Below are 21215 nucleotides of genomic sequence, written 5' to 3' on the forward strand. Positions count from 1 at the left end.
ATCTTACTAGTATGAGTAAAGATAAAGGATGGAGTCAGTTCAGCGACATTGCCGCTGGTGCCACTTCTCGTGGGCACTGAGTTCAATCCTTGAGCCACATACTCTTCCGTAGCCTAGAAATCTAGACGCACCCTAGCAGCAGCAAATCTAATCTGCCCGCGAGTGACGTCTAGCAACTCTCAATACCCTTCTGAGCTGTAATCGCCTAACTCTTGCCGGGCCAATCACATCATGTATAGAGTCGGTGGGCGGGGCCATAATTACGACGGCCGAGTTGCATTTGCGTGCTTCTAGTAAACACAGAAACTGGCGAACGGCGGTCTTACGAATCAGCTTTGACCACGACTCTGGAAGACTTGGAGTTAAGCTTTTCTCTGAGAAAAGAACAAACAACACTGAAGTCATTCGGAGTTCGACCTGATACAGCGAATGTTTAATCTATCAACAAGCTCTGTTTCACCTTCGTTGCTCTGGTTGGTTGTAGCGCTATCCTATCGCGTGCAGAGGGAGTTTGAAAGACAACCATTTATCGCGCCCCTCGGATCGAGCCCTGTCAATGGTGAGTTTCCAGACCAAACAGCTTGATGTGGGTCTGGCTTGTCAGGCTAACTCTTCCGCAGATGGAGCAAGGGAAACCAGACACCAGAGGGGTACCAGCCACCCACTGGTGTCTTTTGATGCATCTCTCGGATCGTCTGTCTTGGTTTGTTTGGTGTATTTGAAAGACTGTAGTGGCACAGGAGACCTGCCAGACTGATCTGTCAAGTGCCAGAGATTAGAGAGATTCTCCATGCAGATTGAGCCAGTATTGCCGAGGATGGCTGTATGGGGATTCGGTCTTCCCAGGACAAGTTAAGGATCTTCTGTAGGCAGCGGATATGGAAGGCTTCTAGGTTGGTGATATGCTGGCGGTAAAGGGTCTATGACTCTGCCTCAGGAAACAGAGTGAAGAGACATACCGCATTATGCACCGCAACCTTGGTACTGACCTTTAGGTTGCGGTTTTCAAAAATCCTACTGCGTATGCGTCCAAAAGATGATTAAGCTTTATTTATCCGGGTTTGTATTTCTTTAACAACGGAGCAGCTTGAGGACAAAGTAGAGCCGAGTTAGATGAAGTTTGCAAAAACAGTTTCCACTGTTTTAAGTGGAACACCATTTATATGAAAGCTGGGGGGTGTGGGGACGGGGTGGTGAGATGCGACATGACCTTGGTTTTTTATTGTTAACCTGTAGGCCTAAAGACTGGATATTGTGTTAAGGGCATGCTGCATTGAGTCTGGACTGTGGGCTACAACAGCACAGTCATCTGCATACTAAAGCTCGCAGATTTGGCAGGACTTTCTTTGTGTGGGCCTGGATTCGACGGATGTTGAAGAGGCTTCCGTCGAGACGGCATTCCACATGGACACCGTCTTCATGCCCCATGACATGATGGAAGAGGCAGGTGATGGCAGAAAGAAGAGTATGTTAAAGAGCATCGGAGCCAAGACACACCCTTGTTTCACCCCAACGTTTACCTTGAAAGATTCTAACTGGAGTTCTCCCATGAGCACTCTAGCTTGCATCCCGTCATGCAGCTGCTGTAGGATGCTGAGAAACTTGGCTGGTACCCCAAGTTTAGAAAGATGTTTCCAGAGCAGCTCACGATTGATGGTGTCAAAAGCTTTACTGAGGTTAATGAAGGCTACATTAAGGCATTTGTGCTGTTCTCGGCTCTTCTCCAACAGCTGCCGCAAGACGAAGATCATGTCTATTGTGGATCTGGACTTGCAGAAGCCACACTGTGTTTCTGGAAGCACAGCTTCCGAGATGTGCTAGGCCAATCTGCTGAGCATGATCTTGGTCAGGACTTTCCCTGCGATGGAGAGGAGAGATATCCCACGGCTGTTGCTGCAGACTGCTCTGTCACCTTTCAGCTTGTAAATAACCACGATGTTAGCATCCTTCCAGTCCTGTGGGAGGGTCCCATGTTCCCAGATATTTTGGATCAGGAGGCGCATGAGGATGTATCCTCCTTGTTTGAAAACTTCTGCAGGGATTGCGTCAGGTCCAGCGCATTTATTGTTCTTCAGCCGTGCAATAGCTTGCCGGAGTTCTGAGTAGAGTGGTGGGGTATCCAGGTGTATGGTTGGTGGCAGGTCTGGCAATTGTCCAGGATATGTGGGTCAGAAGGGTTGGTATGGTTGAAGAGACTTGCCCAACGGGCAAGAATCTCTTGGCGGTCCTTAAGAAGCGTTATTAGGGTAGGAGATCCAGGGCAGGACAGGAGAGCTTTGTGGGCTTCTTGCTTGGTTTTTAGGAATGACTGTATCTCAGCTGAGTTACAGTCGAACCAGTCCTGATGAAGTTTCCTTGATTGGCCGAGCTCCTCTGAGGCTGCTTTATGATTAGCCTGGCGCAATGCTGGCCAGTCAGCTCATTCTTTCGGGATCTTGTTGAAGTTTTCAGCAAGGAGCCAGCGGAGGTTGTCTTTGGTGTGGCTGTTCAGCGCTGCATAGTTGAGTTTCTTGTGTGAGGCTGTCTTTGGGCTGCGAGGTTGAATGCTCATGGATAATTTGGATCTGACCATGAGGTGGTCAGTCCAGCACTCAGCTCCTCTCAAAACATGGGTGGTGAGGACATCTTTTCTCTCTTTTTGACAGACAATCACGTAGTCAAGGAGATGCCAATGTTTTGAGCGTGGGTGCTGCCAGGTGGTTTTTAACCTGCTCTTCATCTGGAAGATGGTGTTAGTAATGACCAGCTGGTGCTCTGAACACAGGGCGAGCAGTCTGAGCCCATTGTGGTTCATTTTCCCCAAACTTGCTGGCCAATGACTTTACTCCATACCAGGTGCCTTGGCCCACTCTAGCATTGAAGTCTCCCATGAGTATGAACCTGTCCGTAGCCGGGGTTTTCTGTAGGATGGCGTCAAGAAATTTGTAGGAATCCTCTTTGATGTTATGTTCGGCATCAAGAGTTGGAGCGTATGCACTGATGAGAGTGGCAAAGCATTTCTTTTTCCAGGGAAATTCGCCAGGTCATCAAGTCTTTCATTGATGCTGATTGGGGATTCCAAAATGCGCTGCATCAGTTTAGACTTCACAGCAAAACCATCTCCATGGTTGCGACGATGGCCTTTAGGGACCCCCTCCAGAAGAAGGTATACCCAGCACCAACCTCTGTCAAGGAGTCCTCGACCATGTAGTCTGGTCTCGCTAAGAGCTGCTATGTCAATGTTATATCTTGCGAGCTCTAGGGCCACCAGTGCTGTCCTGCGATGGGGCCTGTCAGGAGTTTCGGATGATATTTTTCATACTTGGTTTATAATTTGTCATCACTGAAAACTAGTATAAATATTCTAGACACAATTAAATTTTGTTTGACGGAAAAGTTACACAGTCCTTAAGGACGGCATTTCCCCCCACTGTCTGGCTTTTAATCTTGTGTACTTTTTTTTTCTTTTCTTCCAAAAGTAAAATTTACTAAAACCAGTAGTTTCACCAGCCTGCATTAGCTTTCCTTTCAGCCCAACACTCTTTCCTGGTGTCAAGTTATAGACTGATCTGTGAGCATCTCACTGTAGAAACCAACAGACAACAAACGACAAATGTATCAATGTAATAATGATTATTAAAGCACTGTGTTGTGTCATGGTATTAATTTATTTTGAAGAGTAAATGTGTACTGTACCTCTGTCCATTTTTCTTATTTAAAAAAGGCCTCAGCAATTAATCCAATAAATGTTTTAAATCACTGCATTTTTACATCATATTTCATGGTTCATTTATTTTCCACATTAAATTAGTCTCCATACCTTACAAAAGAATAAACATACCTTTCTTTAAAGGGGTGATGAATTGAGGAATCAACTTTCCCCTGAGCTTTTGATATATAAAAGGTTGTGGTAATATAAGAATATCCTCTAAGTTTCAGAGCTGAAAACTTCCTTGTTAGTCAAAGAAAAGCTTTTATAGACACCATGCCCAGCAAACGGTCCTGTGCTTCATACTGACGTCAGTGCAGGATGAAACACCCTCTACAGAATAATGAGCACATGTAGTTCAGTAGCCCCGCCCACAGACTCATGGAGTGCTAGCAGCTGGTCAACAACAATACATCGAGGAAGATTAAGATATTGCACTATTCCTGGTTGTGGAAGAACACAGTCGCTGCATAAGCTTCCTTCGGATCCTAATATTAGGAATGAGTGGTTAAACTTTATTTTTAATGAACTTCCAGCTCATGTGGGGAAGACATATTCACTTCAGTTCACTGTGGAATCGTTTGTAAACTTATAAAACTTATTATAAAAAAATATATATAAAAAAATAATAGTCCAATCAATCGCGAGTCGATGAGAAATAAAACATTGTGTTTGTTTGATAAAGAAGTTTACGTGCCCTGTGATCGAGAAAATCATTCTGGTTGCTTCTCCTTCATTCTCTCCTCTCCATCATGTGGACTGACAGGGGAGCTTAAGCTCATTAAATATGCAAATCTTTTCCCATCCTAGCCATGGGCGTTTACTTCCAAGTCTCCAGTGCGTCACGCCCATCAAAACCCAGCGTTCAGAAGACAGTCTCAAAATCCGTGTAGAAAATAGCCTATTACTTATTAGTTATGATGTTTTTGAATGTAAAAACCACACGAACATCTTAACTTGACCTCAGACAACAGTATAAAAAATAGGCAGTTCATAACACCTTTAAATAAATCCATTTTCGGTGTCCCGAATGAAATTTTGTCTGAGTCATCAGTTCTAAATAAACAATAATATGATAAAAAAAACATATATGCCATTAAACACCCCCACCGCCACACACAAGAGTAAAATCACAATGAGTACTATTCCATAATGAAATTACAAATGTCTGCAACACATTACATACATAAAGTCCTGGTCAGAATTATAGGCACCCTTGGTAAAAATGTGAAACTATGAACTTATAAATAAAAAATATTAAATATGTATTATTAATCCTTTTGACCTTTTATTTAAAAAAATAAATATCAAACCTCTAACTGAAGTAAATCTATTGAAAATGGGAGGAAAATATCAATGTGTGTTTGAGAAAAACATTTATTTCATAATGTGATTCCCCCTTCCATATATACATATGACTTATTGCAAAGGTGGCATCCATTACCATCAATAAGGGTCATCAGAACGACCTGTCCACCTTGATTTTTTTTTTACACACCTGTGGCAATGGGCCTGAATAAAATACCAGAATTCAATAATTAAAAGGTATGCCTCAATATTTTTGTCCATGCAGTGCATATTCCTGATTAATGTTGACATACTATTTAGGTAACTGCCAGACAACATTATATCTTCAAGGAACCATAATATGTCTTCTCTTTAAAGAAAAAAAAGGCTAAATTTGTACTCATTTACTGTGTACTATGTTTACAATTTAATACACTGAATTATTACATCAGTATTTGTGATTTGTTCATTTAGTTTAGGGATTAAATGAGTCTTCCATCACTTACCTCTTAAATCAAAAGCATGCTTTTACTGTTTTGGCACCTTCTGCTACAATTAAAAAATAAATACAGTAATCATTTTTAAGCACTGCATTTTTACATCGTATTTCAGTATATTTTAATACCTCTGCCAGATATTTTTTCAATCTCCTCTCTGCAGAAATTCTCCAGTTTCTGTCTCAGTTGAGAGACAGATTTTCCAACATTATAATAACTGACAGTGGTGCTATTAACTTCTGGAGATCTAGGAGGGACAGGGAGAGTTGGGATAGTCTACAAAGACACAAAGACAAACGACCGGAAATTAAATTTAGGATAGAAACAGAAAATGCTTATTTTAAATTTGACTAATCGATTTGACAGCACTTATACTGCAACCTGGAGAAAATGGATGTGATCAGGTGTTTGTGAAAGCTGCTCCAGCTCAGCGTCTGTCCTCCTCAGTTGACCAATCTGCTGTTCCAGTTGCTTCAAGAGTCCCCCTTGACGGCTTTGTATTTTCTCCCAGTGCAGATGTCACACTCCACATCTTCAGCTCCAGCAGGAACATTTGCTTGGAGTTCAGTCTTCTTCAGTTGCTCCACCACTTCATCCAGCAGGGTGTGTTTAGGGGCGTGGACTGAGGGTCTGTCTGCACTGAGGGCAGCTGAAGACTTCTCCCTGATCCTCTTGATTCCAGTAGTCTGTAATGCAGCTCATACACTAACTGTGTCCACAGGGAATGGCCACAGGATCCTTCAGTAGATCCGGACATACCGGACAGCTGAACTGGTCCTGAGAAAACTTCAGCCATTTCACTGCACACACACACAGACCGAGACAAAACGGAGTTGGACAGCACTAAAATTTCGTTTCCCTTGAACTATGATGTAATTATTTTTTGGTACCGTTTTTAAAAGATATGAGCAAACATTTATACAATTGGTCCTCTAGAATAGATGGCAGTCTTCTGAAGAAATAGAGAAAATGGTGCATATGAGCTTAAAGGGGGGGGGGGGGGGGGGGTGAAACACTCAGTTTCAGTCAATCTCATGTCAATCTTGAGTACCTATAGAGTAGTATTGCATCCTTCATATCTCCGAAAAGTCTTTAGTTTTATTATATTTATAAAAGAAATATAGGCTGTACCGAGTCTTTCCGAAAAAAAAACGAGCGCCTGGAGGCGTATTGTGTGGGCGGAGCTAAAGAATGACGATCGCGAACAAAGAGGTGACGTCCTCAAGCGTGGAGAAACCCATGGCTATCTCAGCTAATACAGATAATGATCCAGAATCAAATCTGAGGCAGAAATAAATTGAACAGGAGAAACGGCAACAGCAGGACGTCCATCTCTGTGGTATGTACTGTATTTAGTGGCCTGTCAACATTTGTGTGTCTTTACTCGCATTTTATGAGGACATGATTCGGTTTATGGACTATTGTGTGCGACTAAACCTTAGCAGTAGCAAGCAAAACGGTTTTGCATGTCAGACTAGTGTAACGTTATACATAGAACAACAATGAAGTAACCATTAGCGCATTTGAATGACGAAGCACGCGATCGTGTCGTTTACTGATGTTTACTCACGCGACAATAGCCAATAGCAGAGACATTTGAAGCAGTTTTACTCACCGGCTGCTTCCAAAGCAGGACCGAACCTTTATCGCTGGGACCGCTCCGTCAAAAACACACTTCTTTGGTATGATTTGGTGAAGTCCTGTGACAGCAGTGGCGTGTAGATCCACTTTGCGATGCGACTGAAGCAATGATGTGAAGCTTCCCGTCATTTCTGCGTTCAAATCGGTTCAAATGCAGCGCTGCCTTCCCGGAATGCTGTGCTGAAGAGTTGAAGTCGCTCGACGTCAACCATAGGAATAAGTGTTCACGGACGACTGGATCTGCACCTGAGAGAGTGTTTACGGGCGTGCATTTCCTCTCTCGCTCTAGTCACGCGCGCGCGCATCCTACCGGGAGAAGAGCCCGTACGGCCCATGAAAGGACCTTCCGTTCTATTAACGTCAAGTCGAGCCATACTTGAAAAAAAACTCTCCGAAACTTGTGAGAAACCGGAAGGAGTATTTTTGACAGAGAAATACTCCCATCAAACGTCCAACATTAGTTTTTGAAACTTTGTCTATGTTTAGGATGGGAATCCAAGTCTTTAACAGTGTAAAAAGCTCAGTATGCATGAAACAGCATTTCACCCCCCCTTTAAGATTAGTTAATGTAGCCTAGGCTATAAGTAACACAAACCAATCATGCAGTATGTTACTGTATTTGTTAATCTTTTTTAATGTTAATAAAAATGCAGTTTTTCATGGTTTGCTCAAGTATTACATGTTGAAATGCATATTAACTAAATTAAATATATGCTTTATATGTGCAGTTCATTATTAATTAATGTTAACTAATTTAGATAACTAATGAACCTATTGTACCAAAAAAAAATTATTTATGATCTAAACGTGGAAATTCCGTTGATGCTTCAAAATTAAAGCATGTTTTATGGGTCTCTAATGCATGTAGACCAATTTGGTAACAAAAGGTGTGAAATATGGTAAATAAATAAATAAATTTGATCTAATTCACTTTAATTATATTTCTAATCTAAAAAAAAGAACCCTCAGATAATTTTTGACTCATAGAGTTATTTTAGTCTACATCTTAAACGGGGGCGTTTGTGTTTCATTTTATGCTTACATTTGATAATTGTATGATTAACGTTATGTTCATTTTAAAAATAAAATGAAATCGTACATATCTTGAGCTGAACATGTGCCTATATTTAAGATTGAAGAATTGAATATAGTTAACGTGTATTATATATATTAAAACATTAGATGCTTGTTTTGTTAAATAAGACTGAATAAGACTGAATATTTTTTGGTCTCACTTGATCATTCGGCCACCTCAGTTTGTGATAATAATGGCAGCAGTAACTCCCCTAGTGCAGTAGGTGGCAGTAATCCGCTCTCAGGTGTTTTTTTTTATCTGCAGCACCAGCGAGTGACGATTTCGAGTAAAAAAAACAAAACAAAAAACATGGCACAGGTGAGTTAGGAATTTCTGCTGAAGTTTGACGAAACGGTCTATCTACTGTTTAATCTACAGAATTTTCTGAGATATTTTCTTGGTGGTGTCAAGAAGTAGTTTTAATAGAAGATGTTCGTGGCGAAGAGCATCGCAGCGGATCATAAAGATCTGATACACGATGTTTCTTATGACTTTCATGGTCGCAGGATGGCGACCTGCTCCAGTGATCAGAGCGTCAAGGCAAGAAAACATTTTTTTGTGTGATCAGTTTAAACCGCACAGGACTAGACTGCCTGTCTAGAAAGTAAATACTGCACGCGCTTGTGATACCAAAAAAAAAAACTGCGGGCACCAGGCATATTTACCTACATATCTATATATTTACACATCAGTTTTGGGAATACTAAACTCGTTAAAAATGGTCATGTATGCTATTAATAGTACGTTTTATATAGCGCCTTTCCATTGAGTTATGTGCTGTGAACTAACCACAGCACAGAATATGAAGAATACCAAAAACTTTACGAGTCAACAGAGGCCCTAAACATGCCAAGATGTAAGCTGCACAATAAACACACTCAGCAAAATATTGTCTGATTATCGTAATTGAGAAAATAACAACAACAAAAATATATAGGGTGCATTTTCTGTTATTTTTCTAATCTATATAATAATATATATGACCATTGAGATTTGAAGCTTGGGGATTCACTTGTTCTTTTGCTTATTTGCATGCTTGTACTCCATATTGTGTTGACAAACCTTTGGCTTGTGTTAACTGTTCTAGGTCTGGGACAAAGGGGATGATGGAGAATGGCATTGTACTGCTAGTTGGAAGGTGTGAGTTTTTTTTTCTTTTCTTTTTTTATGTGCTTTGTGTTTAAATCTCCATGTAAACCCTAAACTGCATTGCATTCCACCCTCATTAATACGTTGTTTAAAATGTGTTATAGCGCTTTTGTTTTATTTTACCAAAGAAAATATTAACGTTAAAGGCCATAGTTTCACAGACTTTGAAACACAGGCCTTAGTTCAAGAAGGATATGCAAGTATTATTATTTTTTAACCATGTGCCTTGGAAATGAAAATGTTACTGATGTGCGTTGTGAGACAAAACATATCACTGACATGTTTTAAGATATGTCAGTGCAAGCAAGTTCTTTTTAGTAAACAGCTCAAACATACATTTTAATCTGAGACTAGTTTAAGGCTTTTTCTGTAAATCCCTGGGTACAGTTTGGTGTAACTCTAATATAAAAAAGTAGCACACCTTATTTGAGGAATTCCCGGGATGCATTTAAACCAAATTCTTCTGTGTCTGTTGTAGACCCATAGTGGTTCTGTTTGGAGGGTAACATGGGCACATCCTGAGTTCGGTCAAGTGTTGGCATCTTGTTCGTTTGACCGCACTGCGGCTGTATGGGAGGAGATAGTCGGAGAATCCAATGACAAACAGCGCGGTCAGAGTCACTGGGTAGGTAAAATCAATCATTTTTTCTTTATTTACAGATTCTGTTTTTTTGCAAACAAAGTCCTGCATAATAGCTTTACTGTTTAAATGAAAACGGACAAATGTTTAATTGTCTATTTCTTAAATAATGTTTTAATAAATATTACTACTATTATTATTATCCGAGAAGTAGATTCTACTGTAGTAATAATTGTAATATATTTCTGTCATGTTTTCTGAAATGCTGGTGAAGTGACTTTCAGAGCAGCTGTGGAGATGAAGTTCATGTTCATGTCCTCAGCAGGTGTTGCGCATGCCTTGCTTGAGTATGTGTGGTAGACAGACTGTGCCACTCATTCACACAGAGAGAGACCGAAAATGCAGCCTTACTGGACTTTAATATTGACAGACACTTTATATCACTATTTGATTAAGTCTATAGCCCTACGTTCGATTTTTTTTTTTCTTCTTCTTTTAAAAATTTCCAAATTATGTGGCATTTCGTAATATACTTTGAAATAAAATGTTATTTTGGCTGGATTTTGCAATTTTATCATATTATAGGCCGTTGCTTTGCTTTTCCTGTTGCTCAAAGAGCATGGTGCTAGCAATGGATTTGATTCCCAGGGACTGCAAGAAGTGAAAAGTATAATATTATTAAAGGGTATGCATTGATTTCAGAGGTTGCTTTGAAAAAGTTTCTGCCAAATGTCCGAATATAAATTTGTGATTTTGAAGGTAACCTGTGAATTTTCTGAAAAGAAGCTGGCAACCAAAAAGTTTTTGTGCAAATCTGAACCAATGTCATAGTTCTTCTATTGACTATTCTGTGCTTCTCCAGATCAAGAGAACCACACTGGTGGACAGTCGGACATCAGTGACCGATGTGAAGTTTGCACCAAAGCACATGGGCCTGATGTTGACCACCTGCTCTGCAGATGGCGTCGTGCGCATCTATGAGGCTCCTGATGTGATGAACCTCAGCCAGTGGTCACTGCAGCACGAGATCTCCTGCAAGCTCTCATGCTCTTGCATCTCCTGGAACCCCTCCAGGTCTAAAAGCTGTCTAAACGCCCCCCCCCCCCCCCCCACACACACAATAACATCTGATTATAAAATAATTATTATTCTTTATTGTTAGAACTGTTTGTTTTGCTTTTAGTTCTCGAGCTCATCCTCCAATGATAGCTGTGGGCAGTGATGACAGCAATGTCACATACAGTGGCAAAGTGCAAATTTATGAGTATAATGAAAATACAAGGTATGCGTTTCACTTCATGCATCAGTTCTTTAATTTCTATTTTTTGGTTATAAGCATGTTTCTAAGGGGTTTTTGTTGACCTTCAGGAAGTATGCCAAAGCAGAGACGTTGATGACTGTGACTGACCCAGTACATGACATCGCCTTTGCTCCTAATCTGGGCAGATCCTTCCATGTGCTGGCGATAGCGACCAAAGACGTCCGCATTTTCAAACTCGTACCATTGAGGTAAATAGGATATCACACTCAGTAGTAAGAAAGCTAAGCAGTCAAACTGGTATTGATATTTTGAAGAATGTCTTGAACAACATTGAAAAAAATTAAAGGAGGGCCTACGCCATTTCTAGGGCGTTGAGGATGGTATCTTTTGAGTGCAAGTAAACACTTGGGCTGCATGATATATTGACACAAACAAATGGCGGTATGGCTTGGTGTAATTTTTAAAGTTTGCTCTTTAATGTAATAAATATATGTGCTGCCGGTTTCAGTATGATATGTAGCACTATGTTCATTGATATGCATACAGCTTATGATCCATTGTTTGGTTTGTTTAAATCAACACAGTGCAGCGTTTTACTCTGAAACACATTGCTCATATATACATTTACATTTAATCATTTAGCAGATGCTTTTATCCAAATCCAAGTCTCAGTTAATTAAGCACAGTACACCATTTTTTTTTTTTTTTTGGGCAAACAAACTAAATTTAATGGATCGTTAAGTGCTATTCTTTATTGGTCAGGTGCAATTGGAAACAAAATTCACCTGACCAATATATCATTATTATAATATATAATTATTTGCTGGCAGACGGCAAAAATAAAAGCTTAATGGTTTTGTGTTTAAAAAAATGTAAGAAATAAGACAAAACAAAGAAACATAAATATTAGTTTTGTAAACGTGTGCCGGTATACGGTAATACAATATATCACGATCATGAACATGCACAATATTGTTATTGTGTGGGCACTTTAAAATACTGTGAATAATTGTTTATTACAAATTATTCCGATTTTTAAAATTAATTTTAAGTAAATGTTTCCCATAAACTGGCTAAAATGCACAACACTGCTGCATGCTGCATCAAGGAGACATGCTAAATGAAAATGCACATTCACTCTTTGACAGTAGCTGATGGAACCCCGGTAACCCCATAGACAAATCAGCTGCTACTTTATTTCTGAACAATATTTAAATGTTTTAACCAGCCAATCAGATTTTTGTAGTGTCCTATGAAAACTCAATTGAAAAGAGATTTTTTAAAAAGTAAGCGTAAACCAAAGTGTTTCCAAATCGTTGACCCCTTAAAATATGCTTCACACTAAAAGACATTTTTATTCTTTTATTTGTTTTCTGTGCAAATACACTTCTCCAACAAAAATACCCCAATCATTCAATTATTTCTTTCCAAATAGAGCTGTTCAATACTTGGTGAAATATTCCTGTATTTTTTTTCTTATCGCAATGTGTGTGTGTGTGTGTGTGTGTGTGTGAAATTATGCCTTTTTTTAATACAAATTTTAACATAATGTTTTTTACAATAGCATGAAAGCCTTATTAAGCACCACTCACAGTAGCGATTTGCTAACATCTTAGAACTTCTAAGCCACCACTTGGCAACGCCCTAGCTTTGTGCAGTTTTACGTAAGTAAACACCACTCACTAGTGCAGTTTATTCATGTTTTGTCTCTGACAGGAGAGAGAGTGCCAACAGCTCTGGTCCCACTAAGTTTGAGGTGCAAGTGATGGCTCAGTTTGACAGTCATAACTCTCAGGTGTGGCGAGTGAGCTGGAACATCACCAGCACTCTCCTGGCTTCCTCTGGAGATGATGGCTGTGTGCGACTCTGGAAAGGTCAGTCATAAACTCAATCTACTTCCTGCTGAGTGAATCTTTTGAATAACTCTATCATTGCCTATTCAGATATTCTCTTTACAGTCCAACTCTTTTAAATGAATATTTCACAGGTAGAAAGATGAATGCGTATTTAAATTAGGTCATTTATGTAGTAGAAATGTGAAATTATTTTAGAAGTTGGCTCCTTCTACACTGAGAAAAGCCAGAAAATGTATTTTTGGCTCATGTGGATGAGACAACAACTCCCAGAATGCACTTGCTTCGCTGCCCTATGAGGCCACTTCCAAGCCACGCCGTCGGGTTTAAAACATTCGGAACTAACTCCTACTACTGTCTGTAGTCTTTAGCCTCTGGCCAAAAAAGCCTCAGATGACGCTAAATGATGATTTTTGCATCATCGGGTGTTATTTTCCAGGCACAAAATACAGAAATCTCAGAGGGACATGAGAGAAGGGAAGCAAAATCGTTTAAATACACTACCTGGTTCCTACTGATACAAAGAGTAATGCTAATTACGGTAAAGTATTTTTTTTTAATTATTATAAATGGCAGTGTTATTTTTCATTTATTATGAAAATTGTAATATCATTTTACAAATAAGTTTTATCTTTCATCAAAACGAATTATTCATTATTAACTTGAAAGTAGAACTGCACAATTCTGGATAAATTGAGAATCATGCCCCCCCCAATAGAAATCATGATTCTTTCACTATTCTGTACAGTCAACTAAACAAAATAATGTTATTTACTAGAGGTTCTGATAAAATATTTGTTGCTGCTGTCTAAATAAAACATGTTTAAAGGAACTGTATGTAAGAAATGTTTTTAAATAAATCATGTTAATTTCAAATACTTATATCACTGACAACTGTAGTCCGGCCAGGATATTGTCATTTAAAAGTTGTTGTTTCAGCCCTCAACTGATGTTGATATTGACATTTTGTTTTTTGGCCTGAAGCGCCACCCTCCACCTATCGGTGTCAGTAGTGTTTCAGCATCCAGGTTGCCAGCTCTGCTCTAGTTACCACTAGCCACCAAGGGGGTAATCTAGCACTCGGAAAGCGTTACACCCAAAGGGGCGGCCATTGCTAACCAAGCCATCACCTGCTGTTAGCATTCCATTGACTCCCATTCATTTTTGAGTCACTTTGACAGTGAATAACTTTACATCTGAGGCGTTTAAAGACGCCATTTGGCCATTTTTTATTTCTAAAGAAACACGACAATGCATAAAAGGCTCCGTTACCTTGTATCTTACACTATCGCCCCGCAGAAGCTGTTTTTGTAAAAATAGGCTAACGATTGCGTCATAACCAATGCGACTCTGTCGCACAGTTGAGAAATTACCGTATAGACCTGAGGAGACCCTTGCAGGCAATCTTTTACTGTCTATGAGACAGTCGGGGGGACGTGGAGACATAAAGTCTGATAAAGTCATGGGAGAAGAATGGGGAGAAGCCCATAGTGAGCCAAAAGCAACGGGAGAAAATATTTAAACAACGTGATTCAGATTTTACTTTCCACAACTACTAGAAGACCTACAGCTGTCAGACAGGTTGCTCACGTCACATCTACGTTGTCAAGCTCAGTCTGAGCCTGCGCAGTTCGCTCAGCCATCAGGAAGTGAGTGCTCCTTTACTGACTTCACTTTCCGCCGTTGAACTCAATGGGATAGCTCTGTCCATTTCTTTTACTGTCTATGCTAGCCACTAGCCTCTTGCCACTAGAGGGAGAAGGGGATACACAAGGGGGTAACCTAGCACTCGGAAAGCGTTCCCCCCATAGGGGCGGCCATTGCTAACCAAGCCATCACCTGCTGTTCGCATCCCATTGACTCCCATTCATGTTTGAGTCACTTTGACAGTGAATAACTTTACATCTGAGGCGTTTAAAGACTCCATTTCCACAACTACTAGAAGACCTACAACTGTCAGACAGGTTGCTTACGTCACATCTACGTTGTCAAGCTCAGTCTGAGCCTGCGTCGTTCGCTCAGCCATCAGGAAGTGAGTGCCTCTGATTGGCCTCATTTTTCCGCCATTGAAGTCAATGGGATAGCTCTGTCCATTTCTTTTACTGTCTATGGGGATACACTGCTCTAGTAATTTGAAAGTCATTGCAGTACCAGTTTTGGCCACAATCTTACATACACTTCCTATAATCAATTTCAACAAATAATATAAAAAATGGTTTGAATGAATGATTCAATGACTCGCTCAAAAAGACGTCACGTCACTTGTTTCATTAAAAGATGAATCAACAATCAGCATCAGAACAAATTATTCAATGAAAAATACCTTTTTTTAACAGTCAATTAATGATAATCACTACAATAATCACTACTGTAGACATCTGTGTTTCTATCAGAATTATAAACTTTTATCACAGTAAATTTGTGAGCATTTTAATATTTTTGTATTAATGATACTGTGTGGTTGAAAAGACGGTTTGTGAAGCTGTTTTATAACTATACATTACAATTGTTCATGGGTCAGAGACAGTGATCGGAATGTTTCAGTTTGATTTTTGTGTGGTTTAATAGACTAACAGACAGGCAAATCGTTGTCATTTTTACTGAGATCGCGTAGGTGTTTGAATTGAGATTGCATTTTTTTTTTTATGATTAATTATGGAGCTCTACTTTAAAGTCAGCATAAAATGAAAATTCACCTCTATTTTCTGATTAAAAGTTACGGACTGCTTAAACCCAGGCCCTTTATATGTAACTACTAAAACTACTACTTTTAAATTCTGCTGACAATAAGGCTGTTAAGGAAGGGGAAAATTATATGGACTAATTATTTCACTGCTTGATATGTTCCATTCATGATATAAATCACATAATGTGAATTATGCTGTGAATTCTGGTTCATCTTGTCTGCAGCTAATTATATGGACAACTGGAAGTGCACAGGGATCCTGAGAGGAGACGGGAGCCCAGTGAATGGCTCCTCTGGACACACTGCTGCTCTCAGCACTGTGGGCCTCCCTGGAGCTGCTCAGATGGTTGTTGGGGCGGCTTCTGCTGGCAGGTATGTGGCGGTGATGCGATGTAGAGTTGAGCAGTGTGACCCTCAATATAGTTATTTTTGGTCATTGACAAATAAAGCTTTTCAAAACTGATGTAAGTCATGAACATTTTTGAGTCATGAACAACGTGTTTAAACAAGTTTCAGTTGTTAAATAACATTTCATAGGGTTTAAAATCAATTGTTGACTTTTTTTGTGTCTGTGCAGTACAACTAAATAGTTGTATACACTGTAGTTGTACCACCTGACATGGAAAGTGTACCAACCTACCCATACTTGAAATGAGCAGTTTTTACCAGTATTTGAGAGATCTACAAACATTTTCACTCTGCCCAAAAGATTTTAGCACTGCGCAGCGCCAAGTCTTAAACGAACACGTTGCTTTCAATGAGTGTACACACACCGGCGGCGGCATTCAGCGCCCGTCCGCGGCGACTCAGGAAGTTGTTTAGGTTTTAGGTTATTAAATAGGTTTTATATACTAAAGTGATATATGTAATGGATTTATCAAATTATTTTAAAAGGAAATAATCCGCTTATGCACAAAAATATGCAAGTCATGACATTGCAAAAAAAAAATCAGACACCAATTTTTTTACTAGTGGGTGCAGGACACGATAGTTAATTTATGTAAGTTAGGATAGCAAAATAAACAGTGAGATGATATACTTAAAATTTCTTCGTGCGGTGTACTACAAGTAAAACTGATAAAAATGTGGGACCAAAATTATTCAGACACTTTGACCTGACCATGTTTTGCTTAAGTGTTTCTGCTTTAATTGCTAATGCAACCTTTTACACCACAGACTGAGCAAAAGGAAGCATTACTTGGTAATTGGTGGCCCTAAATTGGTATTTGCGTACTTAAATTTAACAGCTGACAGCTGATTGGTTAATTGTAATCCATTACTTGCCTTTCTATCACAGTTATCTGACTTTATCAAGATGAATTTATTCTTGTCATATTTTATTACAGTTTTCTAAACTATAGTAAATAAACTGATAATGTAAGAACATTTTGAAGGAGTCTGAATAAATTTGGTTTGACTGTACATATATTTTATATTTCCTAATATACATTTGACTGCATTTGCATTTTTTCAAGTTTGTGGTTTAAAGATGATTAAATGTCTTATGTTTAACAGAAAAAAAGCTCAGCTGATGCCAGGCTAACGGCATAACATGCTGATTGGCTGCTTGCTGCATGCACACGCACAGGATTGGACCCTCATTGACCCCTCCTCTGCACGGTGTGATACATGTACACTCGTCTAGCTACTAATCTGACAGAAGTGTGTGTTGAAGGAACGATCTGTTGTGTGGCTGTTAAAAGAACTGTGCTTGTGTGTTCTGTTCAGTGGCACTTGACCTGAGGATTTTTTTGTGTTATTGAACAAATTACACTAAACATGATTCCGTTTATATTGACATTCTTATTAATTGTTGTGATGTGATGCAGCCTTATTTATTTTAATACTTAAGTGTAGGTCATTTTCAAGTTTCAAAGCATAATTGTAGCTGCACCCATTTGTACTGACTATATCCGAAAACTGTTATAGTTGCTTTTAAAGGAACATAACTCAATTCAATCATTGTTTACTTACCCTCATGTTCCAGAACTTTTACAACTGAGTTTCTTCTGTTACGCACAAAAGGAAACATTCTAAAAACCCTCATTTAAAAGATGTGTATGAAATAATTTGCTCTTGGTTTCAAAAGTTTGTGCTGTTAGTTTAAAGCTGCTCACTATGTATTCTGTGGTGTGGACAGTAGAGGGAGACGCTGTATCATTCAGCCCAGTTCTGCTCAAATTTTGTTCCATCTCCAAATGTATAATTTGGATTATAAGAAACAGATTGTCTGTTTTAAAAACAAGCAGTTTTTTGCAGTGCCAAAGCCTAGTATTCAATGATGAAATATTTGACCTGCTAAAAATTTTCCGTTAATAAACTATTTCCAAAAGGTTGTGTCAGTTCAGTATTTTGGTGCATGAATAAATGAAAAGCTGCCATCCGATCATCATTTATTGTCAATATCCATCTTGAGATGTTAGTTCCCCATCATTACATTACATTAAAGTGCTGCCACTTGAATTGGGAATTCAAAAAGAAAATTGAAGCAGTTCTAGAGAATTCAGTTCTGATTTACGTAATAACATCTGAGGTTTCTCTGAAATGTGTGGTCCTCATTCAAAGATACCTTATAAGGGGAACAAGTTTGTCTGAAAACACATTTAAAATAAATTATCTTAAAATAAAAAAGATAATTTATAAAAAAGAACACACTAATTATTACAAAATCCACAGTGTTGACTGCAGTTTTTCTAATTTACAGTTACTGATTCCCCCCCCCCCCCCCCCCCCTATTTTATAGTTTAGCTGCAACTGAAAACCAACATTTATTTGCAAACTAAGTAGTAATATTTTCAGAGGCAACTTGATAAAAGCTACATTTGTTTAAAATCGTATTTAATTTAAATATTTAGTAGTGGAAAATTAGTTTGTAGACTAGTAATTACAAATGTTGGTTGGTGCAAATAATGTCCTAATTTTTGGTTAATGAATTTTAAAAATGTAAAACCTAATAAAATCATGTGGAATTAAACTTATCTGATAGTTAAAGGGGGATAATTCCCCCAAAAATGAAAATTAGCCCATGACTATCTCACCCTCAAGCCATCCTAGGTGTATATGACATACTTCTTTCAGATGAATACAATCAGCGTTAAACAATTTTTAAAAAAATGTCCTGGCTCTTACAAGCTTTATAATGGCAGTGAATTTCGGTTTCTGCTTTCAAGCGTATGACGTTGGATGCTCTGGTTAGAATGTGCTAGTTCTCGCGAGAACCAAGTTTTGTTTTGCTCTATCCTTCTGCGCTTATCACCGGAACTCAATCTACACCTGCGTCCTACGTCATACGCTGGAATGCCTGTCTCTTGTGACTGTGGATACAACAGTTAGCCGAAGTTAGAGATTACAGTTTGTAAAGTTTTAAATATGGAGATTTTTCTTACATAATCGCTTTGCTTTAAAAGGCCTTTATTAAACCCCTGGAGGCATATGGATTACTTTTATAATGGATGGATGCACTTTTTGGACTTCACTGCTATTATAAAGCTATGAAGAGCCAGGACATTTTTTATATAACTTCTCATCTGAAAGAAGAATTTCATATACATCTAGGATGGCTTGAGGGTGAGTAAATCTAATTTAAATTTTTGGGTGAACTATCCCTTTAAATACCTTCTTTAAAAGTTTCTGTTTCTATTTTTTCTTGCCCCATAGGCTTTTCTTTATCTTTTGTTGTAATTAACATGGTCCCAGATGCTGTTGATACACCTTCATATCATTGAAACATAACATTTCTTTAACTCTCCTCCTTAGAATGTCATCTTGTATGATGCGTACCTGTTCCCTCGCCATTCGTCGTCACTCAGTCACCTTTTGTTTCTTTGTTTTTCCTCAATGTCCATTTTTACATCTCTCTGTTGTGCTTGTGTCTCTGTGTTGTGGGTGTTTTTCGTTTCTGTTGCTTGTTGCCCATTCTGTTCCTACAGATACTTCTTCCCTCATTTGGACCCCCCCAGAGCTGGATCTAGACTGGGCCACCTCCTGCCTCCACCCTCTCTCATCGAGCAAATGAATGAGCCTGATCCTACCCACGCACCTCAGCTACGTCATCGACACATGGTGAACCCCTCCAATCAACCCACTGACATTTTTCTTTTAAATGATCAATAATGTCCAGATCATACCCCCCATATTTATTTAGCAGAATGAGCATAAAAATATCCGACGACTGTGAAAGAGAATTGGAATAGTGTTATGGATATGTGCGCAGCAGATTTGCCAGTTCTTTCTGTGAGATGATACTCCTCTCTTTCACCAATACACTTGCAATTCCTCGAAGACATCTGTGAGGAAATATGGTTACACATCGTTTGGCACTGCAAGGACAATCAGCTGTCCTTCCTGTCTCCCTTTAGCACTGTCTTGGGTGTCTTACATTACGGACATTGCAGTTTATTGCTCTCACCACATCTGCAGTCCTCCTGCACCAGTTCTACAGCATATTCACACAGGTGATTAGGGACCCTGAACTACTTCTGGTGTTTTTCAGCCAGTATAAGGGTCTATTTAGTATCCAAAGTTATTGTAACTGTCTTATGGTTTCTTATGATGACATTATGAAATAAATGTTCTTTTGGAACAATGATTTGCCTCCTACTCAATACATTTTGCAACCTCCTTTTAAGATAACAGCTCTCGTCTTCTTCTATGCCTGATGAGTTTGGAGAAAACCTGACAAGAGATCAGAGACAATTCCTCCATACAGAATCTCTCCAGATCCTTCAGATTCCCAGCTCTATGTTGGCGCTTCTTCTCTTCAGTTTAGCCCACTAATTTTCTATAGGGTTCAGGTCAAGGACTGATGGCCATTGCAGATTCTTGGTTTTGTACTCAGAGACAAATTTTTGTTTTGATTTTGTTTTTGGATTCAAACATAGCCATTATAATAATTCTAGCACAGGCTGATTTATTTTTTTAACATCAATCTTTGAGCATATTTAACAAGGGGGCTAACTTTTTTTCACAGCACATATGATTATTTTATTCTTTGTGTAATGTAATACCTTACTGTAATTGAGTTTGTTACAGTAAAAAAATATACTGTATTAAAAATATTATTGTCTTCTAGTTATGAGATTTGCATTGCAGTGTACAAAAATTGTAGATTAGAAATCTAGACGCACCCTAGCGGCAGCAAATCTAAACATCTTGATGTGGGTCTGGCTTGTCAGGCTACAAATTTTTTCCTTATTGTATGAAAATGGAACTAAGCAAATAAAAAGAAGGGAAAAAAAGAGGCTGTTTTTATTAAGTTTCCCTTTTTTAGTGAAATATGACTGGTGGATGTCCTTGCCAAGTTTCATGATTAATCTTCACATATGATTTAAATGTTTGTCTCAATAAAAATCTTTAAAACATTTATTTATGAATGTGCTCTTTCAGTGAAATTACAATCGAATAGTGTCTAAATATCAGATTGCGATGCAGAATGTTTGGCCCCCCAGTCCTGAGCGGATCTAACAATTGGGTCACTGTAGTTCTGGGTTTATTTATTT

General features: G+C 38.9%; 1 protein-coding gene across 2 annotated transcripts; it reads left to right on the forward strand.

Annotated features, from left to right (window-relative positions):
* Positions 1-8443: 8443 nt before the first annotated feature.
* On the forward strand, positions 8444-20957 carry seh1l (SEH1-like (S. cerevisiae)). Of its 2 annotated transcripts, none has more exons than XM_067426059.1 (9): positions 8444-8728; positions 9276-9326; positions 9816-9962; positions 10780-10991; positions 11101-11199; positions 11286-11426; positions 12895-13052; positions 15942-16089; positions 19647-20957. In XM_067426059.1, exons 1-9 carry the CDS (start codon positions 8618-8620, stop codon positions 19828-19830), a joined length of 1251 nt encoding a protein of 416 aa, XP_067282160.1. In that variant the 5' UTR covers positions 8444-8617; the 3' UTR covers positions 19831-20957. The 2 variants fall into 2 exon arrangements, with proteins under 2 accessions (XP_067282160.1, XP_067282161.1); XM_067426060.1 differs by lacking the exon at positions 19647-20957 and adding an exon at positions 17233-18049 and having other exon boundaries at positions 8446-8728.
* Positions 20958-21215: the final 258 nt, after the last annotated feature.

The sequence above is a fragment of the Pseudorasbora parva genome, chromosome 19 (genome assembly GCF_024679245.1).
Source record: "Pseudorasbora parva isolate DD20220531a chromosome 19, ASM2467924v1, whole genome shotgun sequence".
In the NCBI taxonomy this organism is placed as follows: domain Eukaryota; kingdom Metazoa; phylum Chordata; class Actinopteri; order Cypriniformes; family Gobionidae; genus Pseudorasbora; species Pseudorasbora parva.